The sequence below is a fragment of the Epinephelus lanceolatus genome, chromosome 13 (genome assembly GCF_041903045.1).
Source record: "Epinephelus lanceolatus isolate andai-2023 chromosome 13, ASM4190304v1, whole genome shotgun sequence".
Classification (NCBI taxonomy): Eukaryota; Metazoa; Chordata; class Actinopteri; order Perciformes; family Serranidae; genus Epinephelus; species Epinephelus lanceolatus.
Window position 1 is genome coordinate 22910012 of NC_135746.1, and position 18406 is coordinate 22928417.

General features: G+C 42.8%; 1 protein-coding gene across 1 annotated transcript in view; it reads right to left on the reverse strand.

Annotated features, from left to right (window-relative positions):
• fut8b (fucosyltransferase 8b (alpha (1,6) fucosyltransferase)) overlaps nucleotides 1-18406 on the reverse strand; it is a 132163-nt gene that overhangs the window by 21440 nt on the left and 92317 nt on the right. The window contains exons 5-6 of the mRNA XM_033648916.2: nucleotides 15735-15849; nucleotides 6459-6696 (exon numbers count right to left, since the gene is read on the reverse strand). Of these exons, the coding sequence (XP_033504807.1) occupies nucleotides 6459-6696; nucleotides 15735-15849 (353 nt within the window). The remainder of the gene's footprint in view (nucleotides 1-6458; nucleotides 6697-15734; nucleotides 15850-18406) is intronic.

The following is an 18406-nucleotide window of genomic DNA, read 5'->3' on the forward strand; positions in this document are numbered from 1 at the left end:
TAAATTATTCTGTTTCCTTCTTTTCTGACACAAAGCAAATGACAGAGGGGCACCCTGTATGTTCTGATTATTTCAATGTGGATTTTCTTGTTATGTTTTGTTTTTCCAACTTCCCATTTGAGGAAAGAAAATCAGCAGGTCCCATAATGACTTTATCGCTATCTTTGATTTTCCCCCCCGAGCTATATGTTTTCCAGACAGAAATACCCTGTCACAGATGCATATACCATGCCTCCTTTCTCTGTCTATAAATGACTCATATCCTGGGGGAAACACTTAAAAGAAAGTGGGATAACCGTGTAGAGATAAATGAGGAAAGGTGGGAACTGGTAGGGCTGCAACATAAAATACCAACAATGTCAATTTCCCACATGGGCGCAAGATTAGGGGAACAATACAAAGAAGTGCTAAGTATAGAGGCCACAAAGAAACATGCTCGTCACATTTCTCAGTGAAGGTGACCACAGTTGATTGGTGGCATTTACCACAAAATGATACAGCAGAGAAAGGATGATAACGGTTCAGGAGTAACACAATTAGAAAATTACAGTGTCCCGAAGGTGTGAAGCTTCCTGCCATCCACGCACTACACAAAACCCTTTATCATCTCAAGCCATTCACAGAGTACGAAACAAAAACTGGTTAACCATAGAATAAAAGCCCAGCATAACATAACACTTGCAAATTCAGGGGCCATTGCAAGTTTAAAGGAGATCAGTATTCAGTGCAGTCAAACGCTGTAATTGTACCAGCATGGGCAAACATTCCACTTAATTAGAGAGATATTGAATGTATATCTACTTATTAATCCAAGGTTTTAGTGTCCCTTTGTGGTTCAGTGCCCCAAGGAATGTTCCTGCCTGCACTGTTAACAAAACAGGCATGACCACAGGTATAGTCAAGTACCCACCAGGCTTAGCTGTGCCTAGCTAGTTAGCTGGCTTGGTCAACAGAAAATTCTGCCTCTGCAAATTACAAGATTTTATGAGGATGAGAATTCAGGATGCTAAAAGGCCTGGGGAGTGGCGTTTGTAGTGAGCTGGCTGTTGGCAGCGAGCAGCCAGATGGCGTATACGCATCTATAGGAGGCTGTTTGTTAGACAGATACCAGGAAAAAGACATTAGATAGTGGAAAAGGACACATGAAAGGCAGGGGAATAAGAAAAGGAAAGCGCTAGGAGAGCAGGAGATAAGAAGGGAGAGCCCAGGAGAGCACAAGTCAAATGAAGCGATAGGAGAAAAATGGAGAGCTGAAAGGATGCAGCGATGAGAGGCAATGAAAGCAATGAGAAAGAAAGTGATAGAGAGGGAGAGAGAAAGGCGGGCATTGTAAAACTTCCAAATTGTCACTGATCTTGATTTACAAATGCTTTGGTTTCGACAGTTTAGCAGAGGCAAACACACTCACGTTGTAGGATTATCCATTAATCATATCAAAATCACGATTTCGACTCATAGCCATGTGCAGTCTCATTCATAAATTATCTGCTATCTTTGCATTGGTGGGGAGACGCATCCCCTCCAAACATACATACTGTATATACTACCTGAACATGTCACTGATCTTGTCACTCATTAGGGACGGTATATGACCAGCACAGAATTCTGATAACACACATACAGTAAATAAGAAGAAAAAGAGTATATAGCCATGCTAGTGGCTCTGTGAGGCATGCTAACATGCTAAAAATGAAAACACTTAAGGCCCAGACACACCGAACTGACATCAAACAACTAGCCACAAAGACCATACCCAACAGCCAACTAGCATGTGCGTTCTGCGCATGCTTGAGAGGAAATAACTCTCCACACCAGCAGGTGGCGGTAGTCTGTATTCATCATTTAAAAAGGGAAACTGCAAAATTGATAAGACAGATTCAAGCCGCTAGCTAGCAAACTAGCACATTAACAACACAAACATATGCTAAAAGAACAAAGGGTATTTACTATATGCTTGTGAATAACAACAACAACACAATCAATTACATTGCCTCATGTTGCCTGGGTCTCAGCCAAAAAGTTGCACCTGAACACAACAGAGACTAAAACCACCAAGCACATTCTGTGCCTGCATAAGAGGAAATAACTCTCCATACTAGCAGGCAGCGGTAGTCTGTATTCGTCATTCTAAAAGGGAAACCAGAAGATGGACAGGACAGATTCAAGATGCTAGTTAGCAAGCTAGCACATTAACAACAAGAAGAACAAAGGATATTCACCGTAAGCTAGCCAACAATAACACAAGCACTTACGAACCGTTTCTGCTGAAGACCAAAATGGCTAAAAAAAAAAATCTTACCTAAAATTACAGGTTTGTTTTGATCTCATGCCCTCTTGATTTCAGTCATTTGTTTACTTTCCTCACTTCTGTTTCTCTTCTCGCGCACTTAGCACTGATGGGTTCCATCAGGTCTTATGCTGATTCAATAAGCTGAATTGTCTAACAGACAGCCAAGAAGGGCTGATATGGGCCGACTATTGCCAACAGTGCAGGACACACTGCAAAAACTTGGGTGACAGACAATAACTGACAGCCCAATGTTGACTAGCCAACAATTGGCTTGGTGTGTCAGGACCCTAGCATGCTTATATTTTGCGGGGTATAATGTTTACATGTTCCCCATCTTAGTTTATTATGTTAGCATGATGGCATTTGTTAATTAGTACTTAACATAGAGTACAGCTGAGGCTGATGGGAACGTCATTAGTTTTGCAGGTATTTGGTCATAAACATGAGCCTAGATGAAAATTAATCTCATTTAATCCTGGGGTACACATGATCATCTGTATCAACAAAGCACACATGTGAACCTCATGGTGGTGCTATTGGTAAAGTCAGGGAACCAACAAAGCCATAAGGCTACATTGTCTGGGAACAATGAATGTCTGTGCCAATCTATCCGGTAGATGTTGAGATATTTCACTGGACTGATGAACCCTTTGACCCGCTGGTATCACTGGATAAAAAGTCAGTGAATCAACAAAATAAGCCAGATTCAAAATCCCCTCTTTCAAGCTTCACCTTAATGAATCATTAAGGCTGTGTTTAGACCAAAAATAGCCCTCCGGCAAACACCACAGGACTGTGTTGGTGTGGGGTTGTTTCTCCAGGTGTCAGTGTAAACATGAAATATGAACCAGGACTTTAGTCTGAGGGCTAATTACGTGCCAAATGTAAAATTCTAAATAAAAAATAAAATCATAAATAAAATATATACTAGATTACACATATTAAATTAATTAATATACATTGCTTGCCTCAAGAGTAGTATGGTGGACCTTCAGTATGCTCAGGGGGTTGTCAGCTCAAGCACATTTTCACTTGCATTAAGACATGCACAATTTTTACATCCAACAGTAGATTAAATATTGATGTCAAAGTGAATTTTCGGGAGGGAAATGTTTACGTAGCACAAGAAGAGCTTTTAATATGAAAACATAAGACCCTTAGGTCAGTCTATGCAACAACCTACAACAAAGAGACACACGCAGTCTCCTTTAGTTAAAGTTACCATGTTAAGCTCTTTTTCAGGTGCATACCTGTATTTTGGGTTTCTATTAGATGATTTAATGGTCAAAAAACACTCTATTGTCCTCCTACTGTCTGTGCTGGAACGACTGGATTCACCCTCCATCTGATACGCTCCATTTCAGCATCCGTCTCTTCATGCACCCTCTTCTGTAAAAGCCCAATCTGCTCTGACTGATCAGCATTACCGGGTCTTCCACATTTTTGCTCTTGCACCATCATCACAGCTAAGGGAATGACCGTAATGGCACTATAATGGCACTTTTTATCTTTATAGTTGGTTTCATTGGACTTGTATTGCTTGGCAAAAACTTGGGTCCATGTTTACTTCCCATCAGCTGATGTCATTCACCAAATGTGCAAAGCATTTCAATAGGATATACAAAGGGTTCCATTTTGTTTATGCTTCAAGTTTGAAATGTAGTCCAGTTATGACATCACTATTTCACTTAAAGCAGCTGTGCGGAACTTTTTACCATTCATAAAACTGTCCCTAGTTCGTATCCCCCCCCCCCGGTCAGGGTGTGTGTGTGTGTGTGTGTGTGTGTGTGTGTGTGCGTGCCATATCGGGTCGGACACAGCCGATGTCAGCAAACCAGAATACGGCACCCGGAGGCGGAAGTGATTCTGCTCGCCCGCAGTGGCCCGCAGCCATTAAACCACAGAAGAAGAAGGAGCCGTGTTTACAGAGAGTGTTCTTCGAGTAAGTGGTACGCAACGGGCATTGCTGAACACATAACAGTTTTACCAGAGATGTATCTATAAGGACTTGGTTGTACTTTTGATGTCATGGTGGATAAAGAAGGAGCACCATCTAAAAGAAAAAGAACAAGAACAGAAGACGGCTAAACGGGACAGTGATAGGGCTCGAACCAAAACGCGTGTAAACCTCGGTCGGGCATTCACCAAGTGGAGAGAGCTGAGAGAACTGAAAGGTTTTAAAACTGATCCCGAGTTGGCCCTTTTCCTAATCGACAGGTATGTCATTTTTGTTTTTATTTAGAGAATATACCGCAACTTGTTAGATGTTGTTTCACTTCAATATATGACAACATGGAAGTTATAAGCAAGCTAAATGTAGCTGATGTGAACCGCTTTTGTCTAGTACAACAAACGCCACAAAATTATCTGTGACTGTGACCATGAACACAAATATACAGCAGGCAGTTGTCCTCAGTTTTTAAGAACGTTAGTAACGTTAATCCTCTCACTCTCCAAAACAAATGCATGCGGTAATTGCCAGTCGCAGTCGAGATTTTACGAATGAAGCCGAATGCTGGCTGCAGTTGGAATTTTACGACACCAGGCTGTGTGTGTCATACCGCTTCGACCAAAGGGGCGCTATAATCAACGAAAAGGTAAAGTTCCACACAGCTGCTTTAAGTCCTAGTGGCTTGTTTAAAGGCACAGATTGTGAATATGGACTGTGGCATTTCTCTGTGGATTGAGTGGTTGGATTTTGATACTTTAACAGTATTTCTATACCATCTACTAGGGGTGGGCCATATGGCCCTAAAATAATATCACGATATTTCAGGGTATTTCTGCGATAACGATATTCTTGACGATATGACAAATTAGTGAAACAAAAATTAAAAATGATCATTAATTCAAGAAAGTAGAATTGCAACAGTAAAAGCTGAACAAAAATATTTTTCTTTAGTTTCTTTCTTTAGTTTGTGAACAACAGTAACTCAGAGTGAGATTCTGATTCTGTACACAATATTAATAGTTCAACAAAATAAAATCTACCACAAATTACACATTTAAACAGCTCCCAAAAATAACAAAAATGTACCCTGGGATCTATATATATAAATCAACAGGTGATTTCCTTCTTTAAGTAAAATCCTAAATGGTTAAGTTGTTTTTTCCACCTGGACCTTTATGCTCTGCCATTTCTCCTCGAATCATCACGCTGTAACCTGAGACAAGCTGTTATGATACCACAACTATTGCACATTCACATATATGTAGGTTTTTGTCAAGCCGGAGGAGTCACGTAGGTTTACATTACCAAAGGTTTATGACAAAATCACTTGACGACACTGACTCCTGTGTTCGCACGACGAGAGAAGAGAGGGAGAGACGCTGTGCTGCTGCCAGAGGAGGCGCTGAATGAGTTCCCTCTGAGTGGTAACTCAGTGTGAGAAGTCTGGGGTTGTTCATAAAACATCCACAACGCCATAGTTTATTCCACACTACTGAAGCCGCTCCTCTTTTTGGAACCAACACGGAGTCAGTAATAATTTGCTTTCAGCCATGCTTGTTGTTACCGTGGGTAACAGTATGACGTCAATATGTAAACATGTCGTAATATTGTATCACACTATGAATTTTTTATATGATATCAAAAATGATATCGGTATTATCATGAACAAGACGATATGCCACACCCCTAGCACCTATACCTGCTTTATTATATTTCTCGCTTCATCATTTCTGTTGTCCCTGATGGTCCATGATGAAAGATATTCTCAATGGAAAATGATGAATCAAAACTGTGTGGGGAGCTGGAGTTAAAATAATGGACTACACTTCTGCAGAACTTCCTCCCTACAATCTCTGTCTCTATAAAACACTACAAGTAGTAACTTACTGTAGGTCAGAGGAGCAGGTTGTTTACTGAAATCAAGTCACAGGATTTCTTGGCAATGAAACCTTTGAACAGTAACCTGCTGCTGCTACACTGGCTGCCAAAGTGCTTTAACAGGAATTGCACAGTCCTGCTTAGCCAGGGAGTTCATACTTTGTTTTCGCTGCAGCAGCACAAAGACGGTTCCGGCAGACCCCATCTTTTAGCAATGATAGATTGAAAAACAGCGCGGGGTATTTGATTATTAAGCAACCAATCGCTATCGCCTGCAGGCAGCACTGAGGTTATGGCTGTGTGTGTGTCACATAAGTGCTGGTTTGTGTGTGTACCTACCTGACCAGTGTCCTGTGGTGGCCCCAGAGCGGTCGGTGCAGGTGTTGCTGACAGGCAGGAAGACGGTCTCCCAGCCGCCGGGGGCATAGCGCCAGTTGTGGGACTCCAGGATGAGCGTGCGCTGGGTGCCATAAGCGATCATGAAGCAGTAGACGACATGGTGGAGCTGGCAGCCATAACCACAACCCTTATTGATGTTACACACCAGCTTTCTCGCCTTACTGCAGTCTGGGGGGTTCTGCGAGGAGGAGAGGAAGGAATGTTTCAACTTTTTTTATTGCTTGACCTTCTTCTTGTATCTCTCAAAGCCCTGCTCTCTGACTTGTAATAACACATGGCTGATATTGTTTTCTTTGTTCCCTTTTGCCTGTCTGTCTCATGCTCCACTTCGCTCTAATTTTATACCTTAGTTTGCCCCTTTCTCTTTTACCTGCCAGTTTCTTTTTCTCTTCTTCACACTTCGTGACAGCCTTGAAAATTCCTCTTGTACTATCTTTTTTCATCTCTTTTTTTCTGCCTTTTTCCTTCTCATTGCTAAACCATAAAACCTGACATTCTATACTTTTATATTTTATGGTAACAAGTATTCTCTGGGCGGTCAATACCTGATATTTTATTAATAAGATACACATTAATGAGCCACACCTTTCAGGGATAGACGCTATATTTTTTATGTACTGGCCCCATGGACCACCAAGCCCCTAAATCTGGTGACCAAAGTACTTTTTTGATGGCCCAAATGTAACCTTATGTAAAACAATTAAACAAAACTTAAAACAGCCTTTGTAACTGTGACACTTCAATAAATGAAAAGACATTAACAGAATGAAAATATCTTAGTAAACAGATGTATATCAGCTCACAGTGTCTTAGTTCACAGTCCATCGTTTCTTTACTTTGTTACTATCATATATAGTTGTTACTGGCGAAATAAAAACACCATAAAAATGTTGAGGTAATAAATACTCAGGAGGAGAAAAAGTAACACTAAAAGATACAGAATTGATTTTAAAATAATCCAGATTATATATGAATTAATTGCTGTTTGTTATTGTTTTGTGTTTAGTTTCTCTAAATCAGTGGTTCCCAACTGGTCCAGCCACAGGGTCCAACTTTCTCCTTAGTCACTAGTTCAAGGTCCACACAGTTTAATACATTCAGTGTCATACTAGCGTTTGGCTGTTGTCAAGCTAGTTTGCTGTCTCTGTTAGGTAGCCGTCCATTAGTCATTCACTCAACAGCAGGGGATGGCACTACAAAATTAAAGTGCCGTGCCGAAAGTGTGTCTTTTTTTCCCCTCAAACTTGACACGTTTGCAAGTCACTTGTGGTCCATTCAGAATGAAGCCGCAACCCACTTTTGGACCACGATCCACCAGTTGGGAACCACTGCTCTAAAGCACTTTGTGATCAATAGCTACAGCTACAGCTAAATACAGTCTTTTTTTATCAAAGCACAAATACTTCAATACAGAATGGAGTAAATGTATCTTACTTATTTTCATCTGACAGATGTTTGGTAAAATATAAACACTGATGGACAGAATCTGTAACTCCAAACTCATAGTACTGTTAACGTTACCTCCAAACTGTACATTAAACTACGATTCAGTGTTTAACGCTTCATGTTCTTCTGAACAGAAACTCCCAGTCCTGCTGTGTTTAGCCCCGACAGCCGCTCCGCTTGCTAGCTCTATTATGGTGCATTCCATTTGTACTGGAAAGTCAAAAATTCCAAGTTCCCAGTTGGAAATTTCAACTGAAACAGTGACTGAAGTCATAGCTCCAACTCCGAAAGTCTGAGGAACCTCACCTACCAAAACCTTAAAATCCAATATGGCTGCTTCAAACATCAACAGAAGTGAAAGTTGTAATAATGCACTGTTTGTTAGCACTTCTCCGTTACTTGTGTCTTAATAAAAGAGTCATACACACAGTCTTGTCCAACTTCTATCTGTGGACATACTGCTACAGTGTTGGGCAAAATACAGCGTTATGTGTTGCTATTAACGGGTATTGCTAACAATGGCTAACCTGGCTTGAACTGGTATTGCTAACAACAACTTGTGTGTGACGTCATTCCCAGGTGTGACCTCCAACACCCACGGTAAATGGAATGAAGCATTAGCTTTATTAGCTTGGTTAGCTGTTAGCTAACTAGCTCTCTTCCCTGTGACAAGAACATGACGACATGCGACGACGAATGTTTTTGCTCAATTCAGTTTGTCATTTGCTATGTGATCATTATACATAATTAAAAGAAAACATTTTGTCCTGTAGGAGTCCAAGGGAAGATCTTTGTTCGTCCCAAACACGTTTTTTTAGGGCTGCCCCCTAATAGTCGACCAAACATTAGTCAACCAGAAAAGTCATTAGTCAGCAAGATTTCATTGGTCGCTTAGAAACAAAACGTGAAACTCTATAAGGAGCTGTGCCTTGTCAAAATAAATCAAAACCTATATATCTGGACCATGTGGAATTTAATATGAAAGGACAGACACAGGAAGTGGCCACGCTCAGCAGTCAGACAGGAGTCAGCTTAATTTCCAGGGCTGGTACCTGCGGTTATTCCACAGGCTAGTTAATAACATGTTGGGCAGGAAATCCAAAGTGTGGGATCATTTTGAGAAGGTGAAGGACGAACCCAAGGTGATATGTAAACTCATCTTCATTGGTCGACTACAAACATGACGTATCATCTGAAACATGGAAGTAGCTACATGCCCATTAGCCACTTAGCACAATCATTACTGCTTTGCCGACAGCATCATTAACAGACGGCTCGCTCAGTGTGTGACGTGCACTTGTAGATAAAATATCGGCCTATATTAATGAAGGTTCATTAGTACGGTTTTGTATTTCTCTGTAATGTAGCACAGTGTTAACAATGTTACTGATACTATTCTTTCTCACACCTTCAACTCAAACCATTGTGTTGCCCCGCCCAAAATATATAATTTAACAATTAAATCAATATCGTAAACACGTGGACGACTAGTCAACTAATGGCCGTAAATGGCTATTGGTCGACTAGGAAAAACCATAATTTTCTGTCATTGTCAGGATGACGGGACCTCGTTAGTCTTGACCCTTTAATAGCCGGCGACAAGTACTGTTCGCCGTTTTCGTCAACTAAAAGGTGCAAATGAATCAGGATGTTTGTGGAAGTGTAACGCTGCTTTGGCGGATTGTATATGTGGATTTCTATTTACATAACCTTCATTTAGACTGGTAATCTCATTATCACATGCACTCTCATTCTCAAAAGAGACTCCATAAAACTTTGTGACCACAGAGTTAATTTGTGGGGCCCCATGGTTTATGTCGCACCCTGCCATGGCACTGGGTGACATGGAAATGGGCACTGTAGTTCATTTTGAGTTGTACCCACAGCTGGTGCTGTAAATATTCTCTGGCACATACTGACATGTGGCTGAATATAGTCCCCAGCAAACGCACTATTTACTCCTGTTTGGGTAACATTTGCCAGAATAGAAAACAGCAGAAAAAACAACACATTTATGACCAGCTTTTAAAGATTTAAACCAATGGAGCTGACTGCCGATGACGGGGAAGTCGAAAATTATTAAGAGATGGACTAACTCATTGGGTTTGGTATTTCCCTGGGATGTGTTGAATCAGAAAAATAAAGAAAACCACCAGCCTTATCCTATATGTCTTTCTCCTTAATCTCCTTTTTGTAGCTCTTGCATTCTCTCTTTCACTTCCTGTTCTTTTCCCTATTGCATTTTTCTTACTCTCATTAGTCCCCCCCTCCCCCTCCTCCTCTGTTTAACTACTCTTCTTTTCTCACACCCCCTGTCTCTCTAATACTCTCCCTCCTTCTCCCTTTCCTCCTCTCCCTCCAATTCCCCATCTCACTCCCATTCCTCATCTCATAAATTAGCTTCAATATCATACTAAGTCTGACGGGAAGAATACCAAATGAGAGACGCTGGGGAGAGAAACAAGGATTTCTCTTTTTTGTGTAAAGAAAAAAAGAAAAGGAGAGAAAAAAGTGGAAACCAACAGAGTGACACATGCTGTGTTGTCGATGGGTCGCCGGGCGGTTTGTGATTCGCTCGGCAGCCGGTCTGAGCATCTCCGCAACGCTCGTGCCAACCGGCTTCCTAAACAGCAATTACTGGCTGATGGGAGTGTTTTCCTCATTAGGCTGCTGCAGCTGTGGATGGTTCACAGTAATCAGGCCGCGCGGCACCCACCGGCTAACGCTGCCTATCACACACTAGCAGGAGAGGAAGAGGAAGAGAGGGAGGAGGAAAGGAGAGGGAAGCAAAGAGGAAAAGAGATGAGGGGATACAACAACAAAAAAGCAGTGCAGATGAAATGAGAAAGAGGATGGAGGCAATAGAAAACAGGGGCAAGGAGAAAAAATAAATAAAGGAGAGAGGGTAGGAAACAAGTGGCTCCTTTAGGTGCTGAAAACTCATTACCACCACTGCTGTTCAATAACATGAATAGCAGCCACTGAGCTGACAGAACAAGCCACACACGGATTTCCCCGGAGTTCAGGCTGCCAGTTCACTACTAGCCCCACAGGTGTACGCTAACTCACCGTGCTAATAATCTACAGTGGCGTCCCGACAAAAAAGAACTCGCGTGGAGCTTTTTTCGCTTTGACGGAACTCCACATCTGAGCCGCAACGCATGCATGGGATCAATGTGTGGCATGAGCCGTGTGGCGTGGAGGCCACCATCAGATCCCCGGTTGATAATGATGAGGCTGGAATGACTCCGAAGCGCTGAGAGACTCTCGGTTCAAGGATAATGACGGCAGATGCGTGCACAAAGGCAGCCTCTGAGTACCGCTCTGTACTGTAGGTTAAGTGCCTGTTAAATGGTGTGCTTTTTTGAGTGTGAAACATAGACGCAGTTGCAGAGTGATTCAGTTCAGAGAGACCGCAGTGATATTGTTTATGTGGGGACTTTGTCTAAGGACAACAGGATAAGAGAAATAGTATGTCAAGCTCAGGTAATTATCCACTGTGATGCCCATATTCAAAAACACAGTGGAGGATGAAAGGACGCTGCGCACACCTGAAGATGACTGAAGTAAAACTACACTACATTTTGTATAGGTAAATGTTTTGGTTCTCTCTGCTGCTGGCTGATTTGCTCTATATCCACCTCATTAAAGTCTTTGCATTTTCCCCACGGATGCCTGAAGAGGAAAACCACCTGTCGAGCACACACACACACACACACACACACAGGTTGTGACACATTTTTTGCTTGAGGAAGCAACAGTGCGTCATTCAGAGGGACTGGGTAGTTAGCACGAGTTTAACAGCCACTACGGATATTAAAAGAGATCTATTGAGAGACAAATATTATTAGAGAATGTAAACAAGCCGGCATTAAATGTTTTATTATTTCATCAAGATTTTTATTATATCAACCCACTTTTTGGACTATTTACCACTGAAAATATTCCTAAGCAATAGCAATTTAATGTTTTGCATTCTGTAATTGCCTCTTTGTGGAGCAGATTTCATTGTTCTCGCAGATAACGCCATTCTTGCTGAGTTTGCCTTTCCCACAACTGGATTCAAATTGTTTACCTACACACTGGGGATTTACAGAAGAGGATGCATGTGCGCCAGACAAGACGTGGGAAACAAAAAGCAGTGCATTGCTCGCGTTTCACTTAAAGCAGAAGGCGACACCTGATCATGGGTCCACTGTGACACAATGTCGCCTGTCTTCTTTAGTTTGCAGTATTAAAACAATGTGATGTCTCTACATTTCTCTGGCTCTGCTGTAAACTGACACACTAGTTGCTCTCCCTCTGTTGCACTTTTCACACACTATCACAAAATCAACCAGGGCTACAATCCTGACTGATTCTTTCAGCAAGCTGTAAACACAACACTGACATATCACCGCCTAACTTGATAAAACAAGCTTGTTACACATCCAGCAGATACAGCCCAACATTATTACTACTCTTATTATTATTTGGAGTCATGTTTGTGTCCATCCGACATTCTTTCACTCTCTTTTTAAGCTCTGTTTTGGTCTTCGTTAAAGTCCTGAGGGAAATATCTGGCTCATTAGCTGCTAAATGCTCCACTAAAGCTGCTAACTTTGTCTGTCTGATGCTTGGTGCTTTGCAGGTAGTGTATATACCTGATTTGTAAGGGTGTTATTGAAAACAGCTGCCTGCTGCAACCAGAAACAGTATGGATGAGAGCAGTGGGACTGAACCGAAACAGGAAAGTTGTGGCCAAAACTAAACTAATGATAATTCTGTGTCCTTGGAATTGTGTTGGAGTTGCATAAATTGGGTGTGACTCGAAAGCTGAGACTCTTGTGGATTTGAGGAGCCAAGTTTTGTTCATGTGTGATGACGTAAGTCCCCATAGTGTCCATTTTTTTAAACAGACGTCACTGTTTTAAGCCCAGTTCAGACCAAAGATTTGCGACAAGACCAGCTGAAACATGCATCTATTTGCAACGCACCGTTCTGCTCTCTGTACTCAACTCATATTCATTTATGAAGCACATTTAAAAACACCTCACGTCGACCAAAGTGCTGTGCAAAAGGAATAAAATGCTAACAACGCATACATAAGAGGCAACATAACGGTCAGGTACACAGCTCACACATCAAGGAAAACCACATCAAACTCAAACACCAATGAATAAAAGTTGATTTTGAGCCGGGACTTAAACGAGTCAATGGTGGGGGCAGATGTAATTGGGAGGGGGATGCTGTTCCAAAGTTCGGGGGCAGACACAGCAAAGGCACGATCACCCCTGAGCTTAAGTCTGGAGCGTGGGACAGCCAGGAGCCCCAGGTCAGCTGACCTAAGGGACCTGGGCGTAGACTAGGGGGTTAGAAGGTCTGCGAGGTAGGATGGGGCCAGACACACGCTCTGATTTCCAGATTTTCCGGCTTATTTTGAGGCTGAATATAATTTGTAGCTTCTTAGATATGAATGAGGATAGTGATAGTGAGATACTGGCTACAGCTGCATCTGTAGTAGTGACGAAACGGCAAAGAACATATAATATACCATAATAAACACACCACAATAATATAAGTAAGCAGCGCCAAATAGTTAGTCAGCAACCCACCGTTTCGACACCGGCACATGTGAGGACGGAAACAGAGGGCTCGGCGGGCACGGAGCACCTGCTGCAGCAAGCCAACACGCCGTCTGCGGTCAGTTTGTCTCAACCAGTGGACTTCCCTACAAGCCAATTGGCCGCTGAAACAGTTGAAGTGCTTTATTTACGTTCTTAAACCATCAGCTAGCGATTTGACCAGCTGAGTTGCAGGTGACACCATCATCCGAGTCGAACTCAGACCTACCAGTTCACACTGCTGCAACTTTTCTCTGCAATATTCTAAAATGGTCTTGTCTCGTCGCGTATCACTGGTCTGCACCCGGCTTAAATGACCTATTGTGACCTCTAGGATAATCACAGCCTCGTGAAACTTTACAACCACAAACTAGAGACCTTGAGCATTCAGGGGACATGTGGCTTTCAGAGGTACATTGACAATAAGGGGTTTTCTTAGCAGTTTCCTGAACAGAGGTGCTCGCTGTCAGAGTGCTAGCAATATGCAATCCTTACAGAAATCTCCAAATGTCAGAAGTTTTTGATACCAAATCACAGCATGGATTCTTCAGTGATGTTCCTCAAGGTCTTGGTGTTTTCATGTGGTATTTTGAAGGGTTTTTGATAAATTTTCGAGGGGTCGGAAATTGTTAAATTTAGCGCCAAATCTGTGTAACAATTGGTATTAACCCAACAACTGCTGCACCAACTTATGAGACATAACAGAGCTTATAAGTTTGAAGATGCATCTAACCAAAGCACCATGTTTACTACATATCTATGACTAGAAAAGCTTGACACACTGTGATGAACTGCGATGAACTGCATCATCAGATACCACTTCAATGTAGCATATACTGTTGACCTGCTATCTCCCCCTAAAGTTCCCCTGCTCCCTCTAAAAAGACAATCATGGGTCTAAAGTAGGCAGGGTCGGAGTCGAAGAGGTTAAGCTACTGGACGTGTTCGTTGAGTGATAAGTGATCTCTGGGAAATGCAGTGCAAAACCACCAAAGATCAAAAGCACGATCTTACTCACTACCAATTAATAGCACTTTATAAAAGGCTCACAGTGCAAAAATAGATGAAGAGTGTGTCCAACAGAAATCCATCTGAAGAAGCCAGCCATGCTTACTGAATGTTGTGAGTGGACAGATGGAGCAGACGCAGAGATGGAGTTAGTTAAACCAGGAATGAAGGGAGAGGATGGTGCGGGTGGCAGAGACAGCAGGATAGGAGGGTGGAGTCTGTCAGTGTGTGTACATATAAATGTGTTTGTGTGAGAGAGAGAGAGATAGCAAGACACACACACACACACACACACACACACACACACACAGGGCATCTCTTTGCGTATGAGCATGTGCATCAATCTTGTGGCTGTGCATATATGTGTGAGTGTGTGCGTGCTAAGTGCCTGGATAGGTGTGGGTGAATCCATCTGTGCACGACTCGGTGTGTGTGTGATGAATTAGTGACGGCAGCTGGTGGAGCGGTGTGATCCCTCAGCGGTGGTGACAGCAGCTGTTTGTGGTGCTGTCTCCGCCCAGCCAGACTGACTGGGTCCTCTTCATCAAACACACCGGCTCATTAATGCTGCAGGGCCTGGTGCCGCGGCGCGCCGCCCCACCCGGGAACCCGGCAGCACCAGAGCTGGGGGAGGGGAGCGCGGCGGCCAGGGGTGAGTGGATATGTCATGGGTCTCAGGTTGTGTGTGGTGCTGGAAGCATATGTGCACCTATCTCAGCCTGAGTAAATATATGTGTCTGTCTTTGTACTGCGCAGACGGTTTTTGCATTTCTGCATATGCGTGTCTGCCGATCTGTCATTTTGCAAGTCTGCATGTGGATCATGTGTGTGTGTGCGTGTGTCACTAAACCGCTGACAAGCAACAAGAATCCTGCTTGTCAGATCCGACTGCTGAGACAGTCTGCTATCACACCCCTCACCTGCTCCTCGTGGAAACTAATGCTGACAGTTATGGATGGTGCAAATGAGACAAGCAAGTGTGAAAGATGTCCTCAGAAACGCATATGCGCCGCTGTACCTGTGAGGGAAACATTCACATAACTGCTTACCATGTACTTGTGTCTGCGTGAGGGTGTGTGTAAGACTACTTCTGTACGTGTGTCTGTGAGTGAGACAGTACGAGGCCAGTTGGCGGAGCAGCGGGTGTGTCTGTAGATACCTGTAGGTAGGTGATTCTGTTCTGGACCAGATCCGACAGGTCTTTAGCCTCCTTCACTCTCCACTCGCCCACTCCGTCCGCCTGGCTGAGGTAGTACAAGTCTGTCATGATGGACCTGCAGTCACAGATACATTTCAGAACTTGAATTATTTATGCATTAAAACGAGTTGAACAGAGACACTGATTGCTACAAACTGTCTTTTATGTTCATAGTAACATGTACAAACAGCAGCATCTTCTCAAGACGTGGCCATAGCCAGTAGGCGCAGACAAAGAGCAGCACCTGATCAGTATTCTTTCTTTGGCACCTGTGTTATATGCACTTCTCATGAAGGTTCTGACATTCACCAATGTTTTCTTATTTGGGATCACTACAGTTTCATTTCCTTTTATGGGCATTGGTGGGGCATTTACAAGTTGGATTCATCATTATAAGAACACTGGTTCAACAGTTCTGCAGTTTACAAACACGTCATGAATCTGACAAAGACGTTTCACCAGTGGCACGTTGGTGCAGTGGTTAGCATTGTCGCCTCGCAGCAAGAGGGAGGTTCGAACACTGGGATGGGGGAGCCCTTCTGTGTGGAGTTGGCATGTTCTCCCTGTGTCAGTGTGGGTTTTCTCCAGGTACTCTAGCTTCCTCCCACAGTCCAAAGACATGCAGGTTGATTGGTGACTCTAAATTGTCTGTAGGTGTGAATGTGAGTGTGAATGGTTGTCTGTCTCTGTGTGTCAGCCCTGTGATAGTCTGGTGACCTGTCCAGGGTGTACCCTGCCTCTCGCCCAGTGTCAGAGACAGGCTGGGATAGGCTCCAGCCCCCCTGTGACCCCTAACAGGATAAGCGGTTACAGAAATGAATGAATAAATGACTGCGGCCATCATGTCCTTTTATGGGCATTGGTGGGGCATTTACAAATGGGATTCATCACAGGTTCAACAACTCTGCAGTACATGCCATAACTCTGATGTAGACACTTCTAGGACCTTTCTTAGGAACAAATATAAGAAAACCTTGGAAGCTACTGAATGAGGCCCACTGACCAGACTGCCAGGTACAAGTACAAGCAGCCTAGGTTTACATTCAAACAGCCAAACTACATATCTGAGAGGCTGCTCCTTATTAACATTAGCAAAGAACCTTTCTTACACACTAGTGTGAACATGACACCACACTCTCTTACTACCAATGACAATATCTGGCCCAGTTTTTAAGACAAGTTAAATCACATCACAATTGTACTACACAGTATATAAATATTCGGGACTTCTTGGTAACATGTGTACATTCATAAAGACAAGGAAACATGTAGTATGTCCTTCACTAACTCATCGCCACTCTACCAGCCTTGCTTTGGAAAGCGCTCCATTCCCATAGCAGCCACTTAGAGTGTGTGGCAAGGATTCAGTAACAAGTTCACGGTCATGATGCAGTTCAAAGGGAAACTTGTTGGGAAACCAGAGAGAGAGAGAGAGAGAGAGAGAGAGAGAGAGAGAGAGAGAGAGAGAGAGAGAGAGAGAAACTTCTTAACACTGTTTGTATTCGTTGCAACGGACGACCCTGGCAACGTGTGTGTTTGCAGGATCAAAAAATAAATAAAAATCGATTGACAGGTTTTCAGCCACACAGACAGTTTATACACACACACACACACACACACACACAGAAAGGTATAGATACACATTCGAAATGCTGCGTTTGAACTCAATGAAGTCGATAAAAACTCATGGTGTGGAGAATAAACATGTGTCCTTGAACACAGGGTTGGGAGATATGAATATATACTCTATATATCAACAGAAATGTGTCAGCTCTCTGAGATATTTAACACTGACTGAGTATGTGTCTCCAAATCCAGTTCCTGGTAACCAAGACCTGACCAGGGGCCTGAGTCCAGCTGGGTCCTAACTATATTCACTTAAATAAATCGGGTACTTGTATTGCCGCAGGTCCTGTGTCCATGTGTCAATACATTGAGTGGATCAGAGTAGACTTGCTGTCCCATTTATACATGTTGGGTTATCCAGAGGTCTGTTTCATACTGGCTAAAAAAACCTGTCTAATCTCCGGTTGTACTCGACCATTCAAACAAATCAACAAGCAGGACTGTTTTATGGTTATACTGAATGTACAGGATTTTTGCATCAACATGATGAAGTATGTCACGGTACAGTGTTCCCCCTCAGTTGACTGCTTGGGCCTTACAGATTGGCTGGAGGGTGTGTGTGTGTGTGTGTGTGTGTGTGTGTGTGTGTGTGTGTGTCACTTGCTGCCACCAAATTCTGTCCTCAAATTTGACACTTTTAAGTTCCTTTAAATATTTAACAGTTAGCCTACTTTTCCAAATATTTATGTTATTTTTCGAAATCCAGTTGAGCCACTTTTCACCGAGCTGTTTGCCTCTGCGCACCAGTCAAGTTTCTCTTACAGTTTACATCCATGTCTGTGAAAACATGCATGCTTCCCCCAGGCAGCACAGAAGATCTATATAATCAGCACAGTTTCAAGATGGACACCCAAAATAAGTGTCATCAATATAGTATCTGGCCAAATGTCTCCTCTTCTGTTCCCGAGATATGAGGTTGAAGAATGGCTAGAAAAGTGTTTTATACAGAACATTATCATCTCACAATCAAGTTGAACCTTGACCTTTGTTTTTAAAGATTTTTTTTG